The sequence below is a fragment of the Nicotiana tabacum genome, chromosome 19, assembly GCF_000715075.1.
Source record: "Nicotiana tabacum cultivar K326 chromosome 19, ASM71507v2, whole genome shotgun sequence".
In the NCBI taxonomy this organism is placed as follows: Eukaryota; Viridiplantae; Streptophyta; class Magnoliopsida; order Solanales; family Solanaceae; genus Nicotiana; species Nicotiana tabacum.
The window spans coordinates 75,586,455-75,601,230 of NC_134098.1; the positions used below are offsets into that span (position 1 = coordinate 75,586,455).

The 14,776-nt window shown below is 37.2% G+C and overlaps 1 protein-coding gene across 2 annotated transcripts; it reads left to right on the forward strand.

Annotated features, from left to right (window-relative positions):
• The first annotated feature begins 5,404 nt into the window (after positions 1-5,404).
• Positions 5,405-12,908, forward strand: LOC107765500 (E3 ubiquitin-protein ligase MBR2). Of its 2 annotated transcripts, XM_016584160.2 has the most exons (7): positions 5,420-5,688; positions 6,010-6,100; positions 7,468-9,281; positions 10,139-10,189; positions 11,974-12,069; positions 12,143-12,286; positions 12,410-12,908. In XM_016584160.2, exons 3-7 carry the CDS (start codon positions 7,518-7,520, stop codon positions 12,539-12,541), a joined length of 2,187 nt encoding a protein of 728 aa, XP_016439646.1. In that variant the 5' UTR covers positions 5,420-5,688; positions 6,010-6,100; positions 7,468-7,517; the 3' UTR covers positions 12,542-12,908. The 2 variants fall into 2 exon arrangements, with proteins under 2 accessions (XP_016439644.1, XP_016439646.1); XM_016584158.2 differs by lacking the exon at positions 6,010-6,100 and having other exon boundaries at positions 5,405-5,688.
• The last annotated feature ends 1,868 nt before the right edge of the window (positions 12,909-14,776 follow it).

A 14,776-nucleotide genomic window follows, 5' to 3' on the forward strand; every position in this document is an offset into this window, starting at 1 on the left:
TGAGACATAGAGCATTAACATGGTACGATTGGCCGTAAATTACTGAAGATTTGACTTAGTCTTACATTAAGAATTTTCTTAAAAAATAATCACATAAAACGAGGAAATAAACGTCATTGACCAAAAGAAAGAATTTCAGTATTTTTGGGGTTTAAGATGGACCGCAAAATCAATTGAACAATCCGAAAAGGTAGAGTCTCACGCTAAGTGTTTAACTCCCACGGGTGGGTCTGAGGAGGATAAAATGTACGCAACATTACTCATATTCTAAAAAGGCAAATAAATTATTTACGATGAACCCTTGACTAAACGCTCAGTGTTTACATTAAATATATAAATACACAATATGTGTCTTGCAAACATGTATCACCAACGCAATAATTAAGTAATATACATTTTTACTTTTATCTTAAATATTCAAATTAAATTACTTGATTTAGTATAAACATAAGATGCCACTAAATTTTTGCCCCATACATTCTTATCAGCATCTCTTCTTCTCATCCTATAATTGTATGATTATTTATTGGAGTAATAGTAAATTTAAAAAAATGTTAATATCATTTTGGACCAATCAGTTCGGCTAAAACGAAAGTTATTTTGGATCGAAGTAAGGCTTACTTGTAAGTTGTATTACCTTTGACCAAAATATTAAAAAAATAAATCTCAAGAAGAAAGGAAATAAGGAAAAGAAGAAAAAAAACCGTTTTCTCCTCCTTTTGGACCATTATTGTTATTTTAAAAATTAAACCGAGATAACGTAGGACAAAAATATCAAAGAAAAATAAGTACTTGTTATGAAAATAATTATTGTTATGAAAATAATTATTGTGGATGTTCATTTATTACTCCGATATAGATAATCTTCCTAAAAAGGATTATCCATTTAGTACTCTGTTGAAGTTTATCTACAAGCAGCTGATGCAGACAGGTTGCAAGCAGCTCAATGAAATGATTTGCAACAACTTCTTATTAAACAGGCAGGTTACAAGCAGCTTATGCATACAGCTTACAAGCAGCTAAAGAAAAGCCTTGCAACTGCTTCCTGAAAAGCCTCGCAACTGCTTCTTTTCTTCTATAAATAGAAGAGTTTTCAGTTTATTATATACATACGTTTGAAGTTTGAATAATATATCATTTTCTCTCTATGCTTGTCTTTACTTTACAGTCTTTATTTATAATACGTTATCAGCACGAGACTCTGTCATCTCGAGAAAATACTTTGAAAGTATCAGAGAATATGGATAATCCTCAAATTTTGTTTGGATCAAAGACCAATCATGAAGATATTTGTGTAATTGATAGTGGAACAACCCATGCCATATTCAAGGATCAGAAATACTTTTTCTTATTTGCATAAGGAAAAAGCAAACGTTTCAACAATTTCTGGTAATATAAGTTTGTTTGAAGGCTCCGGAAGAGTCATTATATTTCTGTCAAAGGGAACAAAACTTATTATCGACAATGCATTATTCTCCTCCAAATCCCGAAGAAACCTGTTGAGTTTTATAGATATCCGCCGAAATGGGTATTATGTTGAGACAATAGATGAAATGAACGTGGAATATCTTTGTATTACAAAGAATATTTCTGGCCAGAAATGCATTGTAGAAAAGTTACCAACTTTATCTTTTGGCTTATACAATTCAAAAATTAGTACAGTTGAAGCACACTCTATCGTAAACCAGAAGTTTACGGATTCAAATACTTTTGTGCTTTGGCATGGCCGTTTGGGCCATCCTGGATCAATAATGATGAGACGAATTACTGAAAATTCAAGTGGGCATCCATTAAAGAACCTGAAGATTCTTACAAATAATGAATTTTCTTGTGATGCTTGTTATCAAGGCAAAATGATCACTAGACCATCACCAATGAAGGTTGGCATTGAATCCCCTGCCTTTTTAGAACGTATATATGGGGATATATGTGGACATATTCACCCACCAAGTGGGCTGTTTAAATATTTTATGGTCCTAATAGATGCATCTTCAAGATGGTCTCATGTGTGCCTACTGTCATCTCGCAACCTAGCGTTTGCAAAGTTATTAGCCCAAATAATTCGATTAAGGGCACAATTCTCAGATTATCCTATAAAGACTATTCGCCTTGATAAATGCTGGAGAATTCTCATCTCAAACTTTTGATGATTACTGTATATCAGTTGGGATAAAAGTTGAACATCATGTAGCTTATGTTCATACTCAAAATGGCCTTGCAGAGTCATTTATTAAACACATGCAGTTGATAGCAAGACCACTACTTATGAAAATAAATTTGCCCACTACTGTTTGGGGCCATGCTATCTTGCACGCAGCATCACTTATCCGTCTCAGACCGACACATTATAATAAATATTCTCCGTCACAATTAGTTTTTTGGTCATGAACTAAATATTGCCCATCTACGAATTTTTGGATGTGTTGTATATGTGCCAGTAGCACCACCACATCGCAGTAAGATGGGCCCGCAGAGAAGGTTAGGAATATATGTTGGGTTTGAATTATCCTCTATTATTCGCTATCTTGAATCATTGATGGGAGATTTATTTACTGCTCGATTTTGCAGATTGTCGATTTGATAAAATAAATTTCCCAAAATTAGGGGGAGAGAAAAAGGAAATCAAAAGAGAAATTGTGTGGAAAGTTTAATCATTATCTCACTTTGATCCATGTACCCCTATATGTAATCAGGAAGTCCATAAGGTCATCAATTTACAGAATATAGCAAATAAAATGCCAGACGCATTTACTGATTTGAAAAGGATAACTAAGTCACATATCCCTGCAGAGAATGTGCCTATCCGAATTGATGTCCAAGCAGGAACATCTACTAGCATGAGAGCTAGTGAACCTAAAGCACGCCTGAAGCGTGGTAGGCCTTTGGGTTATAAGGATCGAAATCCTAGAAAAAGAAAATCAAAAAATGATATTATGAAGGGATCTCCTGAATAGACCCAAGATCTGATTAGTTCTGAGATTCCTGAAGAAATCAATGAACCCGAGACTCAAGTGAGTGAGGAACTTTTAATAAGTTCTACTGGTGATGGGATTAATTTAAATCGATCTAAAATAGTGGTGGATAATATTTTTGCATATAATGTTGCACTTAACATTATGCAAGATAGTGAGGATTGTGAACCCCAATCTATCGAAGAATGTCGACAAAGATCTGATTGGCCAAAATCGCAAGAGTCAATTCAATCGGAATTGAAGTCACTTGCTAAAAGAGAGGTCTTTGGATCATTAGTCCAAACACCTGTTGGTATAAAGCAGTTGGTCATAAATAAGTTTTTGTGCGAAAAAGGAATGATAAAAATAAAGTTGAAAGATACAAGGCTCGCCTTGTTGCACAAGGATTCTCACAACGACCTGAGTCGATTATGAAGAAACATATTCACCCGTTATGGATGCCATAACATTTCGATATCTCATCAGTTTAACCTTACGTGAAAGGCTTGAAATATATCTAATGGATGTGGTTACAGCTTATCTATACGGGTCACTTGATAATGAAATTTACATAAAAATCCTTGAAAGATTTAAAATGTCTGAAGCATATTCAAAATCTCGGGATATGTACTCAATCAGATTACAAAGATCTTTGTACGGTTTAAAGCAATCTAGGCGCATGTGGCATAATCGCCTCAGTGAATATTTGTTGAAAGAGGGTTACATAAATAATGTTATTTGTCCATGTATTTTTATAAAGAAAATGGCTTCAGAATTTGTTATACTTGTTATTTATGTTGATGACATAAATCTTGTTGGAACTCCAGAAGAGCTCCAAAAGGCAATTGAATATCTTAAGAAAGAATTTAAGATGAAAGATCTTGGAAAGACAAAACTTTGTCTTGGTCTGCAGATTGAATATTTAGCAGACGGGGTGGTCTTTATCCATCAATCTGCCTATACAGAAAGGGTCTTAAAACACTTTTACATGGACAAAGTGCACCCATTGAGTACACCAATGGTTGTTCGATCATTTGAAGTGAAAAAGATTTATTCCGACCTCCAGAAGAGGATGAGGAACTCCTTGGTCCCGAAGTACCCTATCTCAGTGCAATTGGCGCACTGATGTATCTTGCTAATGTTACAAGGCTTGACATAGCATTTTCTGTTAATTTACTAGCAAGATATAGTTCTTCTCCTACACGGAGACATTGGAATGGGATTAAGTATATTTTACGATATTTAAAGGGAACTCTTGATATGGGTTTGTTTTATGCTAACAAAGGTAGTGCAGATCTTGTTGGTTATGCAGATGCAAGTTATTTATCTGATCCCCATAATGCTCGATCTCAAATCGGATACGTATTTACATGTGGAGGTATTGTCATATCATGGCGCTCCACAAAGCAATCAATTGTTGCTACTTCTTCAAATCATGCTGAGATAATAACTATTCATGAAGCAAGTAGGGAATGCGTATGGTTGAGATCAGTGATTCATTTTATTCAAGAAAAATATGGTTTGGAATGTGATAAAAGACCCACAATTTTATACGAAGACAATGATGCATGCATAGCCCAATTAAAGAGAGGATTTATAAAAGAAGATAGAACGAAGTATATTTCACCAAAATTATTCTACAAACATGATCTTCAGAAAAATGGTGACATCGACGTGTAATAAATCCGTTCAAGTGACAATCCAACAGATTTGTTCACTAAATCTTTACCAACTTCAACTTTTGAGAAGATGGTATACAAGATTGGAATGCGGAGACTCAAATATTTGAAACAAGATTTTTATTAGGGGGAGTGAAATACGCGATGTACTCTTTTTTCCTTACTAAGCTTTTTCCCATAGGGTTTTTCTTGTAAGATTTTTAATGAGTCATCTAAAAATGTGTATTACTAAATATGTGTACTCTTTTTCCTTCACTAGGATTTTTTCCACTGAATTTTTTCTAGTAAGGTTTTAACGAGGCACAATACCTTTTAATAAACATCCAAGGGGGAGTGTTATGAAAATAATTATTGTGGATGTCCATTTATTACTCCGCTATAGATAATCTTCTTGAAAAAGATTATTCATTTAGTACTCTGTTGAAATTTATCTACAAGCAGCTGATGCAGGCAGGTTGCAAGCAACTCAATGAAATAATTTGCAACAACTTCTTATTAAACATACAGGTTGCAAGCAGCTAAAGAAAAGCCTTGCAGCTGCTTCCTGAAAAGCCTCGCAGCTGCTTCATTTCTTCTATAAATAAAAGAGTTTTCAGTTCACTATGTACATAAGTTTAAAGTTTGAATAATATATCAGTTTCTCTTTATACTTATTTTTATTTTACGGTCTTTATTTATAACAGTATTATTTTATTATGGGTTTTAGACAAACTAATTTTAATCAGAATTAGAAAAAGAAGTAAGCATTTATTACAGCTTAATTAATCGTTTCCTACTGTGTCTCGGGCACACACAGCCACACCTACAGAAACTCGGAGAGAGACACATAATAGAGACGAGTCACTCTCTTTCTCTCTCTCTCTCTCTCTCTCTCTTTACCCTTATTTACTGTTTCTTTGTAGTACAAATTGTCTAAATTTCTCTGCACCAAAGACGAAACCGTTCATCTTCCATGGAGAGATAGCTATTTTCTATACAGAAAAAGCAAAAAAGAGAATCAAATTTCCACCCAGATAATACCGTTACTTCACGGATCATCTTTTGCCGCTAATTCTGAGGTTTGCTTATCGACCCATTAATTTTCTTGAATATATGTATCTATTTCCTACGAAATTTCAGCTTTTTATCATCATCATCATCATTATCTCTTTTTTTGTTTTTGTGAATTCACTTGTGCTTACCCAGATTGTTTTTGTCGAAAATAGATAAGCAGCTTTTTTACTTGATACTTTTTTGGCTTTCAATAGGTTTCTTTTTCATACTATGGATCTGCAATTCAATGGAGTTCAAATACTAGCTGTATCTATAGAATTTAATATTTTTCAATAGTGTTAAGTTTTTGAGCTTTTAGTTCTAATACTTCGCTCGGTGATATCTAGGAGTTGACTTTTTTTGCCTGGGTTGAATTTACTTGGATAAACAAGGTCAATGAGGATTCTTATAACCGATCCTAACTTGTTTGGGACCGAGGTAGACTTGTTCATGTTGTTGTTATACTGATGACTTATTTACTGAATTGTGAAATTTTATCTGTTTATTACGGTTGGATAATTTTGGAAATTAAATCCTTTTTCTGCATACTAATGTACTTTATTCCTCATACAGAAGGCACGAGGAATCAACTTTTCAGTTATTCAATGAAGAATGTTTAACCTTGCTGTTCCTTGAATGGTTGTTTATTGGAGCATTAGCGAAAAAAGAGGATAATTTTACTATCCACCAGAGAGAAAGTTTTTATCTTTTCTTGTTGAGTAGGACAATTTAGTTTTTTCTGGTACTTGTATTGAGTCATTCAATAAATTGTTGGTAAATCCCATCTTTTCTGTTTCACGAAATTCATAGGAGAAACAAGATTTACTGTCTCTTTGCCAGCTCTCTCTGGCACTAAGAGGAGAAGTATAGAAGCCCCAGTCAGAAGGTGCGAGAGGTTAGCCTCAGTGGGTATTAGGAGGGGTAGAGTTAGGCCTAAGAAGTCTTGGGGAGAGGTTAATAGGCGGGACATGGCGCAGCTGGAGTTGACTGAGAATATGGCCATAGATAGGAGGTTGTGGAGGTCGAAGATTAGGGTAGAAGCTAGTAGGCAGTCGAGTGTTTCTCTTTGTTCTACTTAGTTTGCTAGCATTAGTGTTAGTATGATATCCTTCTATTCATTGGCTTTCACTACCTAGAGTTTAATTGCTTTCTTGACTTCGGTATTTTTTATCTTGTTGTTATTCCTACTTGTTGCCACCTTTTTCTCTTCTCTTCTTTCATCCGTTCTCCGGCCGAGGGCCTATCGGAAACAGCCTCTCTGCCTATCGGAAACAGCCTCTCTGCCCTTCCAGGGTAGGGGTAAGGCTGCGTACATCTTACCCTCCCAAGCAGTGGCGGAGCCAGAATTTTCACTAAGAGATGTCAAAATATAAAGAAGTAAACACACGAACAAGTCAAGGGGAGTCAACATATAGTAATAAATACATATAAAATAAAAATTACCGAACTGCACAGTGTAATTTTCCGGACTAAGGGGTGTCAAATGACATCCCTTTGGATAAGGTGGCTCCGCCACTGCTCCCCAGACCCCACTTGTAAGAAATTACTGGCTGTTGTTGTTGTAAATTGAAATGAAATCGACAATTGTTTTACCAATTGTGTGTTTTAGCTTTTGTTCTTATTGTGATTGCTACCGCATTGTCAGCATATCATAAACTGTTACTATACATTGCTGAAAGTAATATCTTAGTGCATCAGAAGTTACATAACCAATTTAGATTTTCATATATTTTCAGTTTTCACCAGTGATATTATGCTTTAACCTTTTCAAGATATTAACTTATTATAATTTGGATCTTTGACAGCGTTTCCTCACTAGTGCACTCAAGGCCTTGATTTCTCATTGTTGACCTAGATGCAAGGGAACAGAAGCATACTGGATTCCTTTCCTGAAACTATTGATCTTAATCAGGTATCTGTTTCAAATAATGCTTCTGTAGATCCGACAGCCCCTTGGGATAACTTGCTAAATCCAGTAGAGGATCGATTATCAAATTCCATGGTTTCTGCTACTCGAGAAAATCCTAGTTGCACTAATGCTGCTAGTTATAACACTCAGAACCGCGGTGGGTGGGATCATGGTGGGTCGAGCTCCAGTGCTAATCTGCACAACATTGGACATGGTAGTGATTTGAAAATAGGACATGGTTGGGCTTCTTCGTCAAGTAATTATGCCACGACTAATCCAAAGTCAGAAGAAAGGCGATTTGAACCATCCAATATCTTCCTTCCTGAGAGTACCACTAGTGGATATGGTGGAAATCATATGTTTGGCAGCCCTCCAAATTTACCAAATCTTGCCTCGGCTCACAGTCCTGGAAATGCTAACTTAACTGGTGCATACAACCATGGTGACACTCGGCTGGTCGTGAGACCAAGTGTATCTCCAATTGTCCAAACATCTAGTGGCAGATTGGAAGCTGAACGTCCTGCTTCCCATGTCTCTTACAATGTTGGTATGTCTTCAGGTAGTTCTAGTTATTGGGCAGGCCCCCCTGATATATCAAGTTCTTCCATGGGTAATTGGGGTTTATCCTGCAAGCGCAAGGCCCTTGAAGGCAGTTCTAGACAGTCTTGTGGTGGTAGTTCAAGCTCCAATGCAGAACCCGAAAACGTTATACAGCATAATTTTCCAAATCGATATGATGCTTCCAGCGGCTTAAATGTATCACCAGCCTCTGCAAGTGTGCAAAATACTTGTTACTTAGAAAACCTTTTTCCGAGAAATGGGGTTGGTACAGGAGTGGCTGCTTCTGACACATTTCCTCCTTTAAGTGCTAGTGGAGTTGCGGAAACATCTGCGAGAAATTTTGGAGGTGGACCAAATCTTGGGAACCAAGATGCAATTACATTTGGTTTTCCGCCAACTGGGACCGATTTAGGGCGTTCTAGTGGCGGCTCTAGTCTTGTGACTCCTCGAGCTATCTCAGTAACTAATTCCTTGAGCTCCAGACAGCCAATTCCACTGCCAACAAATTCAGGTAACCCAGGAAGCCATTCTGGTGGAATGCGCATTTCTGGTGTTCCTAGAGGTTTGCATCCAGTTCCTTGGAATGCATCTCCAAATTCACGAGGTGGTAGTTCATCAAGTCCAAATATGGTTTCTGGAGATAGATACGCTGCCTTACAGGCTGAAGCTAACTTCAGGAGTTCAATAAGAAATAATAGGGAACCTCATCCATTTGTTCCTGCTCCTGAGACTAGAAATATGGTACATGATCCCACTAATTGGAGTTTAGCTACTTCAAATGCGAGCTATTCCAGAAACACGCCTTCTAGTTCTGCATCTGGCCATGGAACAAGTGCGCTAACTTTTCCTACTGCATGGATGCCTAATCAGAACTCAGCAACCAGTAGCAATCACAGTTTTTCAGAATTTGCTCCTTGGACTCCTGTTGGGTCTGGGTCTGGAAGTCAGAGAGGTCCATTTTCCCTTCTGCCTTCAGCTGCATCTTCCTTGGAGGAGGCAGAGATGTCATCCCGATCTAGTAGCCGTGGATCTAGTAGCCGTCGTAATCATCAACTTCACCTTAGATCAACTTCGGTGGCCGATTTTTCAGGAAATGATGTGGATGGATGGCGAGGTTTAGCTGCTGATATCGAGGGTCGTCACAGACTGGTATGGCAGATGTGTTTGTAATAGTATCAAAACTATATTACTTTGGTTTGTCCATCGATGTTTATCAACTGCTTCATCTTGTATCTGGTTATTTTCTGTATAAATATTTGCTCTTGTATACTATTTTTTGCTCTTGATACTTTTTTTAATCTATTTATTTGCTGTCCCCCTTTTACCTACCTGCGATGCTATGAAGACCGTTACATTTGATTATTTTTTTTACTTAGGATTGGTGGATCTTGTGACTTGTGCTGGCCCGAGGTTTAAGTGCATGTATTGGTATCATACATGAAGAGAAGCACATGCTTCCTTATATGTTTTCTGACAATTAGCTATCAAGACCGTTACATCAGTTGTTTATTTGATTATTATTTCACTTAGGAGAGGCGGATCTTGTGACTTGTGCTGGCCCAACGTTTAAGTGCATGTATTGGCATCATACGTGAAGAAAAGCATATGTTGATAGTTCTTTTGACAATCAGCATGTTAATACCTGCTTAGTGGGTTTAGAAGAAGGATTACAATTTGCTTAAGCGGTAAATTCTTACAGATATCTATGCTCTTCTAGAGCTATGTCGCCCGGAACTTGTTACTTAGAATGAACATTGTTGTGTCAATGAATGTGAATTTAAGCACTTCCACCTAAAACAGAAACTGATACGTTATAGTTTTCACTTTCGCTAGTAGTTGGGTGTGACATGATCTTTCGTTGTCAAATTCTATATTTTGTTGTGCTAAGTTCTCCACTTGAATCGATCCAGCTGTTTTTATGCAACTTTTTTCCTTGATTTGAGATAGTTTTCACCTATCATTACTTTCCTCATTACTTACTAATTATCGCTGCTTGCATTCAACAGATTCGTCAAGTCTTGCGTGCCATGCGGAGGGCCGAGAACATGCGATCCGAGGTTTTGTTTTGATCCTTATGATACTCCGATGAATATCTGCTAGTTTACACGTGTAATTCATATAAGTTAGCTACAAGCATGAACACCCAGTTCTGTTTCACCTTATGAAAAAAGAGAGAAAAAGAAGAAGCCCCATCTCAATCATATGATTGGGAAGTTTCCGAACGCAAAAAGATTATTATCTTCTTTGTAGGTCATGACCTGAAAACCGTGATGGTTGAAATTTCAATCAACTTGCTGAGATGTGAAAAGTTGTAAAATTAAGTAGCTCTTGTAAGCTTTGCTCCGTAAGCTTTAAGTAGAAATATGGCCAAAATAGTTGCCTTGCCAGCAGTGGAAATCTAAAAGGAAAAGTAATTACCTAAATTCTCTAATTTGTTATGAGTGAATTTTTTTATACCTGACTGCCAATTAGGTTATTTAGGTGAAAAATAATTCTAGAGTTTCTTTTTATGATGCTTGTAAACCATGCTCCGTAATCTTTAGTAAAGAAATATCCTTATTATTTTAAAAATAAAAACCTTTAGCAAGAAAAATGTATGGCCGGATGATGTAGCCAATTGTGGGAATCTAAGAGGAAAACCAGTTACCTATCTTTTCTTCTCTTCTTTTTGATAAGTGAGATATAGTTACCTGACTGGCAATTAGGCAGTGGTGCCACACTTGTCCAAGAGGTGCCGATTAACGCCCATTTGCTGGAGAATAGTTCTATGTAGATAGGTAACTTTTTGAAACCCCTTGGTTTCTTTGTGTGTTTACTTTTTTATATTTTGACTCCCATTAGTGAAGATGTTGGCTCTGCCACTGCAATTAGGTGATTTGGTGAAAAGTGTTTCTCAGCATTTTCTTTAAGATGCAATATCTTTTTCTAACCTTTCTTTTAGTTTTAACTTTTCTTATCCCTCCTACCAAGATGTTTATCTTTTGTACTTTCCACCTTATCTAGAGTTCATAAGTTCTTAGGGCCTAGTTATTTGATTTATCTTGATGATGACACTTTTTTTTATAATGGTTTTCAAGGAAATTTAATTGATATCAGTACCAAAAGGGTACATTCAATATTACAAAAATCTGCACCTGAATAAAAGTGTAACAAGTCCACAAAATCTGTCATATTAGTAGCAAAAATCCCTTCGTGCCAAAAAAATAAGTTTTGAATACATTTAACAGAAACAGGTTCCTTCTTTCCTTCAAAGCATCTTTCATTCCTTTCCAGCCATATTGTCCAAGCAATATATAAGGGGATTGACTTCCAAATCTCCATCATCTCTTGTCAATTCTCTGTGCTTGCCAAATATTAGGCAGCTTTTTGAAGCTTTATGGCATCACACAGTGAAATCCAAAACATTCAGGAATTGTGACCAGATCTGTCTTGATATACTGCAAGAAGCATTAGGCAGCTCACTGATCCCTCTGAAAATTCACACAAAAAGCATCTGCAATAATGGATAAATCATGTGTCGAACAAGCACCATGTGCAGCTATACACCCAAAACAAGCAACTGACTGGATTGTGAAGGTTTCAAATCTTGATTCCTTGTTAGCAGGAAGCTCACTTAATCTAGACTTATTTCCTCATTGCAGAGAAACACCCATAGCCAAACTCTTTTGCAAAATGCACTGTGCATGTTGCTTAATGCTAATGGAACAGCTTTTATTAAGCTGACACCTTTCTATTTAGGGCTGAGTTACTTTTCTGGAGAAGTGAATTATTGGATCCTTTTGTAGACACCAAAGACACAATTCTCTCATTAATTTGCATGTTTATTTTTGATATTCCGCAGGATTATATGATGTTCGATCCATTTGTCAACGGCGTTGCGGAGTTGCATGATAGGCATAGAGACATGAGGCTTGACGTTGATAACATGTCTTATGAGGTAAATATGGGTGTTGGGTTTTACTGTCACTAAAGTTCGCAATAGATTTCTCACTGACTCTCTCATTTATTAGGAATTATTGGCGTTGGAAGAACGTATAGGGAATGTGAACACCGGATTGAGTGAAGAAACCATTTTGGGCCATATGAAACAGCGGAAGCATGAGCCTCTATATGGAGGGTCGTCGTCAAACATGGAGCCTTGCTGTATATGTCGGGTAATAATCTTTTCTGATCATTTTACACCATAATTAGTTTCTATTACAAGAGAACAATTGTTGCAGAAAACAATTTTGAGAATTGTTGCATAAACATTGTCATCTTTCTTGTATGATTATCAGGAGGAATACATAACTGGAGATGACATGGGCATATTGGATTGCGGGCATGAATTCCATTGTAGTTGCATAAAGCAGTGGCTAATGCTGAAGAATCTGTGTCCTATATGTAAGATGACAGCTTTAGATGCTTGAAATGCAACCAAACAAAGCTATTTTTCCTCTTCTGTTTCCCTCCTCCCACCCCAACAAAGAATTCCCTGGAAAAAAGAGCATAATGGGAAAAAAAAAGGGGTTTTGGGGGGGGGGGGGTACCATCATAATCCTACATACTTTAGCACCTGAAAGTGTTCATATTGCTCATGAGTGATTACATGGGTTGAGGAACTGAAGAATGTGCAAGTGAGAAGACCTTTATGAGTCTTATTATTAAATATGCATAGGAAATCCTTTTTTTTTTAAAGTCTTTTTGATTTTGAAGTGGAATTCAGACAAATCTTCTTGAGACATTTGGTTTGACTAATACTACATTATACCTTTAAGCGAACAATTTTTTTGTTTATATGGTATTTGCCCATTCCTTTGTTTTGTTGCGTGGATGCTATGAGTGAGAGATTTTAGGAGTTTCAAGAAACTTCAACAATTGAGCTGTTAATGTTAGTATATATCATGAATCTGATGTTACTAGAAAGGTTCTTCCATTCCAACATAAATCTTGCGTGGTTGGGGTTGAGGTCCATAAATCTTTAAGAAACTACACAGTAACTGGAATATATAGTGTTTAGCCTAAGGTTGGCATACAGATTATGTGTTTTAAGCTCGTAATTTTATTTTAACTTCAGTGGCATTTTTATCAACGTCAGATAGACAAAACTAGCAAGAGAAAGATAACAGGAGTTTGCTCCAAATTAAAGATTTGAATTTAGGAGTTTGTAACTTTTATTATATGCATTACAGGTTTCGTACTAAACTTACTTTTTGGTTTAAAAAGATTATAATTCTCTAAAATTAACAAAAATGAGCATCTTGAATTAGTCCCTACGTTCCACTTAATAGAAGAGGGGCCGTTGGAAGATAAGTGTAAATTAGTCGCACTAAAATGTCCAAACTTAGTTACATCTGCCTTTCCAAAAGAGTCCAATGTTTAAATTTAAATGTAACTCGTTCGTTTTTGTGAACTTTTTCCTGATTAGTTGTGTACGGGTAAAAACTGGGCTCATGATACACTCCGGCCTCCAACAGGGTAAAACGAGCTCGAGATATGATTGCGAAAGATCGGAATCGAAGCAAGGATATCCTCGAGCCAAAGTACGGGGGCCGACCATCTACCCTCGATAATATCGGGGTCATGATTCGAGACCGACCTAAAACTTGAAGGACTATGGAGGGCGTCGTCGGGTAATCAAGCGCGTCCAACAGGAGGCCGTAATATCCGTGACCGGCCGGATATCACGGTGTGGATCTCGACACGTATCGATGTAGAACCGGCAACCAAGTAAACAAAAGATTTTTTTTACCTTTTATATAGTTATACTTAGAGTAGAATTTCCCTACTATATAAAGGTGAGTCTGATAATTTATTAAGCACATTGTAACATGCATTCCAAATCAATATATAATTATTTTCTCTGTTATTAGCTCTTTCTCTTGTTCATTAGTGCTGGTCATAGCGAGCCCGGATCGAGGGTAAATATTTCAATAAGGCTGGAACTATCCTCCTCGTGTGGTTTGAATCCATTTTATCTTTGTTTGTTCAATTTGACATAATCTATCGCTTTGTATCAAATAAATCCGCGTATCCTTAAAATCACTTACAAATTTAATTATTATCCGATTTTGAGGGTAAATAGTTTGGCGCCCACCGTGGGGCTAAGGATAATAGTGGCAATTTGATACAAATTTTCATAACACACCCTACTTCACACTTGTTCTTTGAAGTGTCTTTGATTTCAGGTATAAGTTTAAAATGACGAACTCCCAATCTACCCCCTAAACACAGATGTTGAGTCTGGCCACCATGGCGAGAACAATATAGCGCCCGGAAATGAGATGCCTCCCCCGATCCCAATAGAATTTCGGTCGCGGACCCGATCGACGCTAGCTCACATGTGGCCATCAACACGAATTTGCCCACCGATCCTGAGAACAGCGTCCGCGAGGGAGTCTGGTTGGTAGCCCAAAATGCTCTTGACAGTGAGGGAGATGGGATCAACTTATGGGTGATCTTCGAAATGCTGCAAGCTCAGCATACAGCGATAGCCCAGCTGCAAAACCAAAACCGCGCTCCCAGTGGAGTCAAGCCCGGATCATCCCGGGAGAACCCTCGCAGAAATGAACTTCCCACAGATAGGCCAAATGAAGCTGAACCCGGGACCAACTCCGAGATAATAAAGATGATCGAGGAATTGAAAAAGCGTGTGGAAACAGGAG